This window comes from Coregonus clupeaformis, chromosome 34 (assembly GCF_020615455.1).
Source record: "Coregonus clupeaformis isolate EN_2021a chromosome 34, ASM2061545v1, whole genome shotgun sequence".
Taxonomy (NCBI): domain Eukaryota; kingdom Metazoa; phylum Chordata; class Actinopteri; order Salmoniformes; family Salmonidae; genus Coregonus; species Coregonus clupeaformis.
In genome coordinates this window covers 32,469-48,361 of record NC_059225.1, presented here as the reverse complement: position 1 = coordinate 48,361, position 15,893 = coordinate 32,469, and the positions used below count along the sequence as shown (strand labels likewise).

Sequence of the window (15,893 nt, the reverse complement as noted above, 5' to 3'; positions counted from 1 at the left end):
ATGGAAGCAGAACGATGACTCTGCCCAGCTACTTTAATAGTTGAACAGGTCGAATGTTGAAGCTTGTGAAACCACTGTACTTCTGTTCTAGAGGATTACCAGAGAACCTGACACTGACAAACAGCATACTTTCACTCAGGGTCCCTTTACACACACCACAAAGGTTGAGTGACATAGGAAGATAGATATCTGTGTGTGTGTGTGTGTGTTGCTTGGATGGAGGAAAATTTGCAGACTCAACACTTTCAGTGTGTAGCAGCTTGGCTATTATTCATGGGATAACTTATTGCACCAATAAAATATGCGGCAGCCAGCCAAGATTTAATTCATTTGATTAAATCTTGGCTGGCAACCATGTAGCTCAGTTGGTAGAGCATGCCGTTTGCAACGCCAGCGTTGTGGGTTCGATTCCCACGGGGGGCCAGTATGAAAATGTATGCACTCACTAACTGTATGTCACTAGAGCGTCTGCTAAATGACTAAACTGTAAATATCTTACAAGCATGTAAGGCTGCAGTGATCCAATCAATAAGAGGCGCCATGATCAAGCTTATTATAGGGAATGTAAGTAAATAAGTCAGTGTTTTGGTTTCTTTTAGTAGCCTACAAATCATCAAACAATGAAATGAAACCCATTACTTACATAAAGATGTATTATAGGCTATGCTGTGCTTGATTGCTGTCCTGTTTGTCTAAATCTGTGAAATTTGTAGCCACAACATCATTAGACATCAAATGCCCAGTAAAAACAGATAACATAGGATAGCTTGTTCCTGGTAAAATCATTAACATCATTCTCTTCCATAGAAATGCGCTACAGTAGCAGCCTCCAACAATGAGGAGAGCGGTATGTAGAATCCGCTCCTCTGATTGGCTCGGAAGGCTCCGTCAATGGTCTTGCGACATTTTTTCCAAACAAAAATGAGGTATTGAAACGAGAAGTTTCAGTCCGACCAGCCTCTGCGATACTCACACTCCACACATTTACACGGATTTAAACTCCTCTGGACTGACTGAACGGGATACCGAACTACGCGGTTCATTGTGTGATACAAAGTAACCGAAAGGAATCGTTTTTGCTACTTTGTAGCAGTGGATATTGACTTTGGTTTTAAATCTAAAACAAAGATGACTTCATTCAATAAGGGACCAGCCTACGGGTTATCAGCAGAAGTGAAAAGCAAAGTAAGTAAACTAAAAAGTAAATCATTTTTTATATAACCACATTTTGGTTTGTAAATTATTGCCGTTTTGGATAAACCAACTGAACCAACCAACTAGGGCTAGGCAATTGCTGATGCGTGCTGCAACTAAAATGGGCTACAGAGTTGAACATGTGAGGCGTCCTTGGTTTAATAGTCTGATGCACTGTTACGGCAGAAAAGCTTTGGTTATGGTTAATAGGCTACAGGGGCCATTTTCATATGGGACTGTCCCCTATAGAAACTTCGACGAAAAAAAGATAGTAGGTTGCATTGAGTTTCACACATGAATTAAAAGTTTACCAACTATTTTTGGAAACAAAACTTAAGTAAAAACAATCACTGGAAGTGTCATGAATGCAAGCCAACTAAGCCCAATTTATTGTTTGTAGCAGTGGGACAGGGAGGAGTTCACTAGTGATGGTTTGCTCGCACGTTTTTCTTTTTTTTAACGGTGAACGTCAGGAACCAACTCGCATCTGTGAAAGAGCCATATATTTGGCTCCCTTATTTGCCTATGGTTACTACTGCTTTTTATCTCCAGACAACGATTAACTGCAGAAAGTTATAAAAACATTCTCTGAATATTGTAATTCCTCACTGCAGGAACAATAGATAGTGAGGAGAGACCTTTTTCAGTGCGTTCATTTTTTTATATATATTTTTTATTCAGGCCACCTAATAATTTGGTCAAGTAAAACTGTAGTCTATTTGAACTCACATGTCATGATCTGACCTAATGCCAGGCAACTTTGTAGGCTTTACATTAGAGATTGGTTATTTGTTTAAGGTACGTCTTTAAACGCTACTTGACCAGAGCCAAATGAGCCGGCTGATAATACTTGGAATGCACATCACTAGAGTCTGCAGCATAGGGTTGATGGGTAGGCTATTCCCCCACATTTTAATTTGGCAATGGGAGCTACACTGTAACTGTACAGCTGTCACTGTCAGTCAGAGATGTTAGAACAGGTTAATTAATGTAAATTGAACAACAAATCCAATGAGAAGTGAATTACCGGGGGCGGCCCCTGGTTTAAAGCCACAATCCTGAAATGATGGTTCAGCCAAATGGCAGCCCATATAAATGAGAGAAATGTAACCACTTTCTAATTGTTAAGATGGAGGTCTGGATACAAGTGTAAAGGATTTCACGCTGCTTGCTTAGAGTACCACTTCCTCCTGATTCGGCTCACATTAGGCTCAAACCCAGGACCTCCGCCTTGCTAGCACATGTGACCGCTGTCCCGAAACGTCTTACCAGTCGGCGCCACTGAAAAGTTAGCAATTCCGCAGCGCAAGTGGCAACACTTCGGGTTTAGGAGGAAGTTTCACACATCCCTATGTGCTGCATTCACCATTGAACAGCAGTAAATAGTGCAGATTGTATATTTAAGGAGAAAAGTTGGCTGTCTGTTAGGGTTAATACAGTTCCTGTACCATACCAGGGTATATGGTATTATCGACAGTGCATACAAGTGGCGCTATTTCTTTCCAAATGTAAGAAGTTAACAAATACATCTTTATCCAGGAGGGGATCGATTTTATTTGCTGTCGCTAAGAAGCTTGATCTTGCAAACTGGCCACTTAGCTAGCAAGTTAGTATGGTATCTGATCATATACTACATTAGCAAACCGAATGCATAGCTGTAGCCCTGAGCTGGAGATAATTGATTTGGTACATCTAAGATAGTTAAAGGAGAAGTTCTCTTTTTATAACCAAATCTCTATTTTTGATGTAAAATACACATTTTGTGTGATTTCACGTTGAGAAACTTACCCCAAACAGCAAGTCACTTCCTCAAATCACTTAGACATGAACTCACTCATAAAAACAGCATCTCTTTGCTGTATTCTTTGACTGTTAAAAGTTATGACTCTCACGTAGGCTAGTATCAAATGTTGGTTTGGCCGGGGTTGTGGAAACTATAGGCATACTCGAGCTATCCCATTGGCCAGCGCAGTAGGCACACTCGATTTAGCCACAGATCTTTTGAGACAAATTAAATGGTTCGTAATGGGAACACTGATTACCCGTTGCGCAGGGCTTCTGAATCAAGTGCACCTATCAACAACAGCGCAACACGAAAACAAAAAGGAGCGCAAGCCTTTATCGTTGGCTTTTCTACAGACATGTTTGGTGATAGACTTGGAATGCCTTGAAGATCGACCGGTTGGTGACCACTGCATTAGAGCAATATCCCACTGGTTCATAGCACATTGGCCTAGGCTACCAAAGTTGGCCCTCTGTAGGAAATGACTGAATCATGACATCATCGATCAGCCTACCCATCGGAAACAGGACAGTCAAGCCCGAAGGAGCATAGCTTACTCAGGCCCATGTATAATGTTTGTGAAACTATGTCTCGTGTACAGTTTTTATCTGCCCAGTCTCGGTTTACATTGATAACAGTGGTGCCAGAAGCCAACCGAGGTTTCTCTCTCTCCTGATAAAAGATAAGTAGGCTGTCATAGCGTACTTTTGGCCAATGATGCGAAAATCCAGTTAGAGAGGGATGATGATGGTTATTTTTCAACAACACTTAAGGAGAAATTGACCAGGAGCACAAAAACTTGTGAACACAACAGTGGAATCTAGGCTACTGTATGGAAGTGTGTTGCAAGTTAGCAGAACGATGAGGTTATCAACAGAAACATGTCCGGTGTTGTTAGAGTAGCCAACACAGTCCATTCATAGCCTTGCACTGGCTGGGTTTCAAGTGACCGATTTCTATGTCAACTTATGACACACTAAGTCAGTAATTTGTCAAATACTTCAGCAGATTGTGAATTTATCAAGCTCTGATTAAATACACACAGCAGAAACTGGAGGAACCTTTACATGCAATCACCTGTACTGTACGTGCTTCTTTGGAAGTCGCATGTCAGAGATGCTTATAATTCCTCAATGATCCCTCTCGATTACCAACATCCCCTAGTCTCACATTGTCTCACTTCTTGACCGTGAGAAACTGGAACCTGGAAATCAGCAACAAACAACCCAATCTGAAAGATCTCTAATTCACTGAGCTACAGTCTCGCTCTCTGTCTCATTGGACTATGATTTTTGTCCTTTTGAGAGGGTTCTCTCTGCCTGAAGATGGGAAATTATGAGTATAAGTTCATTAAGCTGTGCTTCCAAGCAGGGTTAAAATCCTGTGGCTCAAACCATCTGTTTCTCATGCCTTAATGAGACCAGACCACCTCATTCCTTAATTAGCACAGTTTCTGTTGTCTCTTGTGTTGTGGTCCATCTGATCCATTAAGTGGTTCAGAACAGGCTACAGGTTTAGGCTACTGCGTCATGTCTCCTAGCTGGACCTACTGCTTAAGTTTTTACTTTCATTCACATTGTGGCTGTATGAAAAGCTTTTAGGTGAGGTAATCTCCTGAACCTCGACAGGATCAGATGAGTGATACTTGTACAGCCAAACGCTGGCTCAGCCGGGAAAATATTAAAATGAAAATGTTAGCTCTCGTTCTTCTAATGCTTGTGTGCTTTCTGATATTTTCCAGGGTGGCTGCCAACACACATGCTTTATTTGAGGGCTAATTGTGATAAATAACCAGTGGATTCTGAAAGGGGGAAATGGAAAGCAGCTTAGTTTCCAATGTGTATGCTAATCTCAAAAGATCTTTGACCAGCAACTGTCAATCAACTACACACACATGCACGCACACACACATACATTTTAAATGAAGGTTGTCCTTTCCTGCATGAATTATGTTACAGACAAAAAGCTAAAGCTGAATGTTTGGAACAGATTTTTTATAATGTTGTTCAAATCATCATGTCAGTCATTTGTAATCAAACAAGCCAGCAGTGCTTCCCAAGGGGTCACCGCCACTCAGGTTGAAGTTTTGACCAAATGTTTGACTGACTAACTGGTGTTTTTTTGGCCGGAACTTCTCAAGTGTTTGTAAAATACAGTGGGAATTCCCTCTGGTGCCTGGGAGCACATGAACTCACATCTGTTATATATTTTCTACAGCAGTTGGAGGGTCGTGAACTTAAAGATGACTTGTTCATCTAGATCTTCAAGTTTGACTGCTCTTATTAAGGGTAGAGCTTTAGCTGAATCCGGTGCTGTGTGAAAGAGGGAGTCCTTTTAATGAGGTCAGAAGACGTTGGGTTACCACCAAGTAGCCTCTAGCCCTCCTGAGAATTTCATGTTCAGTTTGTTTTCATTTCAGCCCAAAGGTTTCAGAAGTAAAGGTTTCCGAACAGAAGAAATTAACTTAATGTTCAGTTGTATTTCTCACCCTAAAGGGTTTCAGTAGTAAATACTATATTTTCTCCAGCACGGTCTGATAGGAGATCCCATCACATGTATCTGATTACTCACTAATAATAATAATACATGCTTGCTGAAATAGTTTATCCTAGATAGTGGGGCTGCAGGGCCTCACCATTAATGTAGGTCTGAGTCTGCCTTGTTTGTTTTTCCCCCTACGTTGGAGTCAGAGTTTGCCTTTGGGTGGGCGAGTTGTTGGCTCATCAAGCAAACAGAGAATTTGGTTGTATATCTCTGCTGATTCTTTGGCAGGAAAGAGATTGCAGTCTTGGAACCACAAGACACACAACAATGCAATATCTATCGATCTCCTCTGCTCTCCTCTACCTCGGTGTGTGTGTTTTCTCTAGTGGCCCTGGACCAGGCAGGGAGTCCTGGATAGGGTGAGGAATGAGGAGAGCAAGGCAGTCGGGCTGGTGGTGGTCTTACCGCACCATAATCATGTTCTGTAGGGCAAAATGTTTTAAAACACTGAAACAGAACACGAAAATGAGTCCATGTAGTCCCTCCCATAAGTCCAGGTAGTCCCTCCCTGTTTTAGTCTGTTTTCTATGCTTTGGTGCCTAATGAACATGACCCAGGTATGTGGTGGAGGACTGGTTATTGTGGGGTTGTCTTACCTTCCCCCTCTGTTTTTTGTAGTAAACCACAGTACCATTACTACAGATGGGAGGGGAGGAGGAAGGGGGGGAGAAAGAGCGCTGCAGGGAGAAGTGTTGGGGGATGGAGTGTTCCCCTGCTATTTGCTGACAGGAGACATTTCCCTCCCTGTAATGGTTCAGGCTGGATTTTCTTTTCACAGTGAGACTCTGATTTCTGAATTCCTTGTGTTGTCGCATTAGCCCCTGTGATGCTTTTTTGGGGTGAACAGGAACTGAGCCCTTTTGCTGAAACCATTGTTCAGCTTTTTTTAGTTTCAGACCCCCAAGATCGATACTGTGGGTTTCACCAACCTTGACATGTTCAACTTTGATGAAGGCTAATGTTATCGAGTGCACGTATTTGTTTGTGATAACACTATTGTCTGTAACAACATGTTAAAGACTTGATGGACGATTGTTGACTCGGTTGGACTTTTTGTTATTGTTAGTTGGTTTCGTTCTTAAGGTCAGAGGCTCTAACCGCATGTCTCAAGTTAGGATTTGGCCTTGTGCAGTGATTGGTTTTTATTAAGGCTCCAAGCTATATGTAAATATTTCTAGTTCACTGCACATTTATAGTACGGCCAATCTCTTCACATTGTGAGGTCTGCTGAGCGTTTTCAGAGCTAACGGATAGTGGTTAAATATTAATGAATACCAGCTGGGCAGTGTGTTCAATACTTGGTCGTGTGTGTGATTGAACAAATAATTAATCAAGTGGGGGTCATTCTGGTCAAAGAATATTCTGGTTTCATTCTATCTGTCAAGCTCCCCGTTAGAGATGCCCTCGATTTATATAAGATATTGTATAAATGGGAACGGTAACTTGATTGTAAGGAACTTTATGACTATAGAATTCCTTCTGACTAGAAATTGTTATTTCAAAGAGACGCTGGATGATACACATGTTATTGATTTAAACAACAATTGCCTCGAAACAGTGGTGTATCTAGCCTACATTGAATTGATCGTGTTGCACTTCTGGGGCCTTTTCTCCCTCTAAACCTTCTTCTCCGTCCAGATGTTTGCTAGGTTCTGCAACGTCATCAGGAAATGCTTTGGGGTACAGGGTTGGGGTGCGGAGGACGGGCTTGTCTGGGGTTCAATTCCAGTGGGGTTAGCCGATGTAGCTTTCCAGATTTCTTCTCAGAAGCTTTCCTTTTAACGACTCCATCTAGACATAAGATAACTGGGGGGAGTTGGCAGTGTTCCTAGAGAAGTACTGCTGTGCTGGGAGAGAGAAGTGAAGAAAGAGAAATCTCTCCTCTCTCTAATCTTCCCTGATTTCTCTCTGAGGAGGGCTCTGTGTATTCTCGGGTGATGGTTTGGTTTCCAGCTGCTGTCAGTCAGTGGCACCAAAAGCCTCAGATGAATTCCTGTAAATGACAGTGTGCTGTCAAGCTGTTCAGAAGGGATGGACAAGTTCCTCTATAACCCTTCCACTCCATCCCAGTCCTCTCATTGAGTCATATTTGGCAACTAGAACACCACTTTGCCCTTTTACAAGATGGAGGGACGTTTGAAGATTTTCCTTTTTGCCTGTTATTATGTGTGAACAGGGCCTTGTTTTCTCTCTCACGCGCACACAGACACACTGCTTCATAGAGGGCATGTCTTTCTGGTGACGGCCTTCACATTCCAGCTGACAGGCTTTAGTGGGGGGGGGGGGTGATAAACTGCAGTTAAACGAAAACAAGCCTTTCTCTGCCCGAATAGGGGGGAAGAAGTTTGCTACATGTTTATGGGCTTCAACCTTTCAGTCTCACATAGTAGTGCTATAAGGCTGTCATTACCCCAATGTTTTTATTAGCTTTCAATACGCCTGGTTTATAATGCTACATAGCCTACAATAAGCATCCCTCTTGAAGCCCAGCATTAACGTGTGGTGCTAATGAGCTAATATCTGCACACTGGGAATAAGCTACAGTTGTAGAGTAAAGGCTAAACAAAGAATGGACTATAATGAAAGGAGAGGAGTGGAATGGAGGCCAGATGCTGTGTCTCCTGTGGTCTTTTCCCTCTTGACTAGATCATAGAGATGAGTTTGTCTAACTGACTCTGGTGAATGACTAGTGTCTGTGAGATGCTCTTGTTAAAAGCCCATGTTTATAGGACATAGGCCAATGTTGAAGTGCTGTTTACAATGGAAATGAACTAATGGGTGACTGCAGCTGCAAAGCACAGTTAAATATACTCTGTTTGACATTGTAGAAAGGACCTGGAAATGTTCCATGGCATTGTGCAATCCAATTGTGGGTAATTGACAGTACAGTACTTAGTCATTTACAGTAGATTACAACACAGAACAGATCATTATTTTTCAATGTAGGCCTACCGTTTTTAGCAGATCCTGTGCATCTGTTTACATTAATGAGTTTTGGCATCCGAATGTGTTCTGAAGGGTGCGTTTGGCAATTGAAGCCTTGAGCATGGTAAATGCTCCAGAGAGCCAGCGGGGGAGGTTTCCAAGCCCTTGACTTCTCATGTTCAGAGTATGTGTGTGTGTGATAGAGAGGAAGCAGTGGGAGAAGAAGAGGAGCATGCAGTTGTAATTGGCTTCACATTCACATTCACACACGCTCCCGTTTCCTCTTCCTCCAATGGCTACTGTCCATGCCATGATGCCAGTAGCATCACTTCCTCTCTGAGCTGTGTCCTGGTGCACATTAGCTACGCAGCATGTTAAAGTGAGCTGACCCTAGGAGAACGGACTGTCCCTAAAACACCAGACCACAATACATAGATCAGTGTCATTTCCTTTCCTGGCAATAGACCAGGATTAATGTGCTCTAGAAATATCTACATCAGACCACACTAATGCCTTAAGTGCCTTCATTTGGGCTAGTGTCTGTCAGTCTAGCAAATAGCTTCTCTTTAGTTCTCAGGAAACTGTGGTTGCATCATGGGCTCCCTTATGGATTACATGTGAATTTGTGTATATCTTTTTCTCACTGGCTTTGAAGCCAACGTGTGAATCTGAAAGTATTTCTGACGTAACGTTGTGACTCACTAGAAGGGTTGACGTCTTTACTGTTTGTTGTTAGAACCTTATTGTGGCCAATCTACATTACATTAATCTCTTAGCTAAACGTCTGGTTGGCACAACAACATTTAAAGCCAAACGTCTGGGCTTTTATGCTGTTCCAGACAGATGGTCAACGTTTGCGCTTTAACCCCCCCAGTCCCAGCCTGTTGATTTACCCCACAGCTCAGTACTTACTCTGCTGAAATGACACCCTATTTATTTTATAGTGCACTACTTTTGAACAGGGCTCTAGTCAAAAGTAGTGCACTAAATAGGGAATAGGTTGCCATTTGGGGCACATCTGTAATCTCTGCCCCTGACACCACTGTAAAAGCCTGGCTTGCTGACATCTGACGTCTACATTTCTGATAACTTTTTACAATCTTGATGGGGAAAACGGTTTTCTATTACAATGTCAAAGTACATTATGAAAAACGCCATGCAAGCCTGTAGCTTGATCAGTGATACTTTGTCCAAAAGCTGATTCAGTGAGTGGTTTGCCCATCCGGAGTGAATTCGTTGATGTGGTCTAAAACCTGTCTAAATGGAGAGAAACTCATGATGTTGAGGGGTGATTATGTAACACATGGACATACCTCTCTTGCTGGGTTTATTGGCGTGAGACATGATTTTGGCTCATAGTTCCTTATTTCAAAGCAGCTTGAGACAATTTCGCATCTCGTAACACTGTCAAATGATGAGATACAACGATCAGGAAGATATTTAATTAGACATGACAGTTTTAAAGGGCAAGGTGTTGTTACAAAGACACTAGTCTCATGTGACAGACTTGAACATAGTAGCTGGCCAGGACATGCGAGATATTGCTCTAGGTTCCGAGATAATAACTTTTGCTTTCACCTCAGATCGCAGGCAAATATGACATGCAAAAAGAGGAGGAGCTTCGGTTCTGGATCGAGGAGGTGACGGGGATGGCCATTGGAGATAACTTCCAGAAGGGCCTAAAGGATGGAGTCATCCTGGGAGAGTAAGTGTTTGCGTGTGTTTACTGCAGAGCTGACAGTGACAGAGGTTTGACATTGCAGTGTGTGTGTGTGCGCCCTCCACACTGCTGTGATCTGCAGCTAATGTTTGCCGGGTGGAGACGCTGACTAGGATTTTACACATGAGTAATCAGTCACACTCCAGTCACTATCCACAGATTGATGTGGTGATTTGCATATTGTCTATTTTATATTCCAGTTGAATACACATTTGATACACAAGCCCATACTGCAGATATTGTCCTCAGTGTATTTCCTCCCCAAGATTCACTTAAGATTATATATTTTTTACATTGAACATGAACACTTTAAACTGAATGTGTGTGTAAGATGCATAAGCATTTCGCTACTAATCTGCAAATTATGTGTACGTGACAAATCAGATTTGATTTGATAGACTGACCTTCTCTCTTTCTTAGATTGATAAACAAACTGCAACCTGGCTCGATAAAGAAAATTAACCACTCACAACTGAACTGGCACAAGGTAGGCTTTCCCCAAACCTAAACCTCAAGCACAAAGACCATAGAGAGCTGTTCAACTCATTAATACCATTTACGATCTGTAAGCCATATGTTGTGCATGGAGAATAAGTGGACTCATTCATTAAGCCTTCAGCTCTCGCTCTCTCCTCACTCTCGCTCTCACTCACTCACACAACACCTTCTTTATGGAGTTATTACTTCCTGATGTTCTTACTATAGCCCCTCCCCCATCTCTGCTATGCCCATCCCTGCTGTGTTCTGGGGCCTGTTCAGGAGGATGTAACGTCACAGAACATTCTGATAGAAATGTACCGTGTAGAAAATATGATTGTCTTGTCAGATAGAATACGGAATCGTGCCAGCTCTATTCAACCTATTCCTATCTGTAACCTGTGTTGTGTTCCCCCAGCTGGAGAACCTTGGCAACTTTATCAAAGCCATCCTGGCCTACGGCATGAAGCCCAATGACATCTTCGAGGCCAATGACCTGTTTGAGAACGGCAACATGACCCAAGTCCAGAGCACATTGCTCTCCCTGGCTAGCATCGTGAGTGGGATACCCAGGGGGGTAGAAAGACTTCCTTAATTATGATTATTATTTTAAAACATTTAAACATACAAGAACACATGTTACAATTAGTGTCTACTGGGAGAAAGACTGACACCTACAGTAAAGTGTTACAAATACTTTCTCATAGGGTTCCTTCTCTGGTGACACCTACAGTAGCGCATTACCAAGACATTCTGATAGGGTTCCTTTTCTCCAAGGGACTTGTAGCATCAAATATTTCCACATTCTTATCTTATTCCATAGGCAAAGACCAAAGGCATGCACACATCGTGTGACATTGGTGTGAAATACGCAGACAAACAGACACGCCATTTTGATGACGATAAGATCAAGGCTGGACAATGTGTCATCGGACTGCAGGTAAGATATGATAATGATGCTTAAACAGCCACAGGTTGTTGGGCTCTGTTACTGGATGTGACTATACAATATATTTTTTCATTTTTTTCATCCTGATAATTGAATGTTTATATGTAGCTTATTTAACTGATTCTTCAATCGCTTGTAATAGATGTGGGCGGCAGGTAGCCTAGCGGTTAAGAGCGTTGGGCCAGTAAGTGAAAGGTTGTTGGTTTGAAACCCCAAGCCGACTAGGTGAAGTCGCTCTGGATAAGAGCGTCTGCTCAATGACTAAAATGTGATGTGTAATAGAAGTGTAATACATCTATTCAGCTATTTTTCTGTGTGTTTAGATGGGGACCAACAAGTGTGCGAGCCAGGCTGGTATGACAGCATACGGGACCAGGAGACATCTTTACGACCCAAGGTCCCAGACAGACAAGCCTTATGACCAGACCACCATCAGTCTGCAGATGGGCACCAACAAAGGAGCCAGCCAGGTAGAACCAATTATGTATACCAACACTGTGAATGTCTATGGGTAGAACAAACACTGATGCATTTACAGGGGTCTACTTCCCCTGTTGAAACCCTGATGGAACTTATAGTACCAGTCAAAAGTTTGGACACACTCTCATTCAAGGGGTTTTCTTAATTTTTACTATTTTCTACCTTGTAGAATAATAGTAAAGACATCAAAACTATGAAATAACACATATGGAATCATGTAGTAACCAAAAAAGTGTTAAAAAATATATATATATATTTGAGATTCTTCAAAGTAGCCACCCTTTGCCTTGATGACAGCTTTGCACACTCTTGGCATTCTCTCAACCAGCTTTTCCAACTCTTGAAGGAGTTCCCGCATATGTTGAGCACTTGTTGGCTCCTTTTCCTTCACTCTGCCGTCCGACTCATCCCAGGCCAGGTCATCTGATGCAGCACTCTCCTTCTTGGTAAAATAGCCCTTACACAGCTTGGAGGTGTGTTGGGTCATTGTCCTGTTGAAAAACAAATGATAGTCCCACTAAGCCCAAACCAGATGGGATGCTGCAGAATGCTGTGGTAGTCATGCTGGTTAAGTGTGCCTTGAATTCTAAATAAATCACAGATAGTGTCACCAGCAAAGCACCCCCACACCATAACACCACCTCCTCCATGCTTTACGGTGAGAACTACACATGCGGAGATCATCCGTTCACCCATATCGCGTCTCACAAAGACACAGCGGTTGGAACCAAAAATCTCCAAATTGGACTCCAGACCAAAGGACAGATTTCCACCGGTCTAATGTCCATTGCTCGTGTTTCTTGGCACAAGCAGGTCTCTTCTTCTTATTGGTGTCCTTTTAGTAGTGGTTTCTTTGCAGCAATTCGACTATGATGGCCTGATTCACACAGTCCCCTCTGAACAGTTGATGTTGATGTGTCTGTGATTTGAACTTATTTGGGCTGCAATTTCTGAGGCTGGTAACTCGAATGAACGTATCCTCTGCAGCAGAGGTAACTCTGGGTCTTCCATTCCTGTGGCGGTCCTCATGAGAGCCAGTTTCATCATAGCGCTTGATGGTTTTTGCGACTGCACTTGAAGAAACTTTCAGAGTTCTTGGAATTTTCCGTATTAACTGACCTTCATGTCTTAAAGTAATGATGGCCTGTTGTTTCTCTTTGCTTAATTGAGCTGTTCTTGCCATAATATGGACACGGTCTTTTACCAAATAGGGCTGTCTTCTGTATACCCCCTACCTTGTCACAACACAACTGATTGGCTCAAACGCATTAAGAAGGAAAGAAATTCTACAAATTAACTTTTAACAAGGCACACCTGTCAATTGAAATGCATTCCAGGTGACTACCTCATGAAGCTGGTTGAGATAATGCCAAGAGTGTGCAAAGCTGTCAAAGGCAAAGGGTGGCTACTTTGACGGATATAAAATATATTTTGATTTGTTTAACACTTTTTTGATGTCTTCACTAACTACTCTATAATGTAGAAAATTGTAAAAATTAAGAAAAACCCTTGAATGAGTAGATGTGTCCACAATATATGATGGAGACTTCACATGGCTTTTCATTGCACATCACTATAATCACTTTGTTGATGATACGTATATTTGTCTTGAAGACAATCCGTCAATAACTGTTTTCATGGAAATCTCCTAAAGTGTGTACCCCGGCCCTCTCTGTCTCCTCTCCCCCAGGCCGGTATGTCCTGCCCGGGAACGCGTCGTGACATCTTCGACAATAAGCAGGTGCATCCAGTGGACAACTCTACTATCTCCCTGCAGATGGGCACCAACAAGGTGGCGTCCCAGAAGGGCATGAGCGCGTACGGCCTGGGACGCCAGGTGTACGACCCCAAGTACTGCGGCTCGCCCACCGAGCCCGTCATACATACCAACGGGAGCCAAGGCACGGGCACCAACTGCTCTGAGATCAGCGACAGTGACTATCAGGCCGAGGAATTCCTCCAGGAGGGAGAGGGGGAGGAGTACCCAGTGGCTTATCAGGAAGAGGACAACTACAGCGACGTGGCCCACTACAACAACGTTGACCAGGGCATTGACTATTAGGGCTGTCCGGGGCCATCCGGCACTAGCCTGGTCCCAGATTAGTTTGTGCTGTCTTGCCAATGACCATAGGAGTTGGCAAGACCGCATAAACAGATCTGCGACCAGGTTAATCCGGCGCCACCTTAACACAACAACGACCGCTAGAGAGGGCAGTATTAAAAAAGTGTATTTTATCGATGACAAACAGAGCAAGTCTTCTGCTATCCTCGCTAATCTTTTACATTTTTTTTATTGAAGCATAAGAGATAAATATTGTCTTGAGTGCATTCCTTCTCCACCTCCTCCCCAACTCTCCTTCCATTTGAGCAATAGTGTTCATGCAGTTGTAGTTAAAGCATAGAAAGTGCTGAGATACAGTGTTGGAGATAATAATATTATACTATTACATTATGAAGTATGGGACACTGAAGTAAAGAAATTTTGCGAACTTTGTAGCATCTGCAACCATTTTTTTACTGATCGAGTCATCCCTTTTAAAGGAATTCATTCACCAACTGCTTTGCTTTTCTGCCAACCTAAAAGGACCAATATTACCTTTTTATATCAATACAATTGAGTGAACCTCGGAGTAACCAGTGGCCATCTCATCTGTTTAATATTAGTAGGTTTCAATCTAAATCACTGGACCATTTATTTTCCTAAAATCGTGAAGTGAGTAATTTCTAATGGATATTCCATTAGACCAGACGACCAAACCAGAATGTCCTGCTTTTTTTGCATACAGTAAGGCTAGTCTTATTGTGCCATGACGTCTCATGTCCTTATATCCACCCTCCATTCCCACTGTATTTATTGTCATGTCTCTCATTATAAACCAGTGTGGTGTCTGAAAAGGCACCCTATTCCCTATATAGTGCACTACTTTTGGCCAGGGCTCTGGTCTAAAGTAGTGCACTATATAGGGAATAGGGTTCTATTTCAGATGCAGCCTCTCCTGTTATGTCATTTTTTTAAAGCAAAAATGTATGTTCGAAAATAAAGCCTATTCCTTGGTTCTCCAAGCATTCCTATTCATAGTCCATTGTCAACTTTATTTGCATAATTCTTTATGATTGTTTTGAAGACTGTCTTCCAATCTTTTATCAAATGTCCTCTATATAAATTGGTAATGTAATTGAACCAGAATTAAATGACATGCCTGAAGCAGGAAGTATTTTTCCACGTTGTGATTCTGATTGGCAGTTGCCCTTTAATACTAACTGGTTTGCAGGACTTCTGATTTCATTAGGAGGGCACGCTAGTCTTGTACATTTTATGACGACGAATTGGAACGTCACTGAGCCTTGGTTGTATATTAAATCTATTCATATAGACCTAAAATTACTATACATATTCTGTTATGAGGCTTTAGCCACAGTGGATGTCTCTGAGATGGCTTTTGGAAAGCAGCCCTCCGCCTGATTTGATGTCCCACCGTTTTCTAGAGACTGTTGTAACTGCTCTGAGTGGAAAAGCAGTCGGTCTCAAAAGTGGAACAAGAAGAAGTCCGCAAAATAAAGTCACAGGGTTTGTCTGAGATGGAACCATATTCACTACATAGTGCACTACTTTTGACCAGGGCCCATAGTGCTATGTAGGGAATAGGATGCCATTACTGACACACCCACTGGCTGAAGAGAAAATTGCCTGATGTGCCCCTTCATACATCAATTACCGACCATTTAGTCATTTACTGTTTAAAATGAATCATTGAAATGTTAACTGCAGTCTCTGTTTGCTTGTATATGTTTGTGTGGCCAAAAGAAAGAAACCCCTGCAT

The 15,893-nt window shown here is 42.3% G+C and overlaps 1 protein-coding gene across 1 annotated transcript; it reads left to right on the top strand.

Annotated features, from left to right (window-relative positions):
• The first annotated feature begins 926 nt into the window (after window positions 1-926).
• cnn3a (calponin 3, acidic a) lies at window positions 927-15,144 on the top strand. The gene is made up of 7 exons (XM_041862258.2): window positions 927-1,185; window positions 10,030-10,151; window positions 10,587-10,653; window positions 11,062-11,199; window positions 11,467-11,583; window positions 11,916-12,062; window positions 13,763-15,144. The coding sequence occupies exons 1-7, from the start codon at window positions 1,129-1,131 to the stop codon at window positions 14,132-14,134; spliced, it is 1,020 nt and encodes a 339-aa protein (XP_041718192.1). The 5' UTR covers window positions 927-1,128; the 3' UTR covers window positions 14,135-15,144.
• The last annotated feature ends 749 nt before the right edge of the window (window positions 15,145-15,893 follow it).

Coding starts and splice junctions, on each gene's coding strand:
- cnn3a (XM_041862258.2), top strand. CDS start 1,129: ATGACTTCATTCAATAAGGGACCAGCCTACGGGTTATCAGCAGAAGTG. Junction 10,152..10,586: donor GATGGAGTCATCCTGGGAGA/GTAAGTGTTTGC, acceptor TCTCTTTCTTAG/ATTGATAAACAAACTGCAAC. Junction 11,584..11,915: donor AATGTGTCATCGGACTGCAG/GTAAGATATGAT, acceptor CTGTGTGTTTAG/ATGGGGACCAACAAGTGTGC.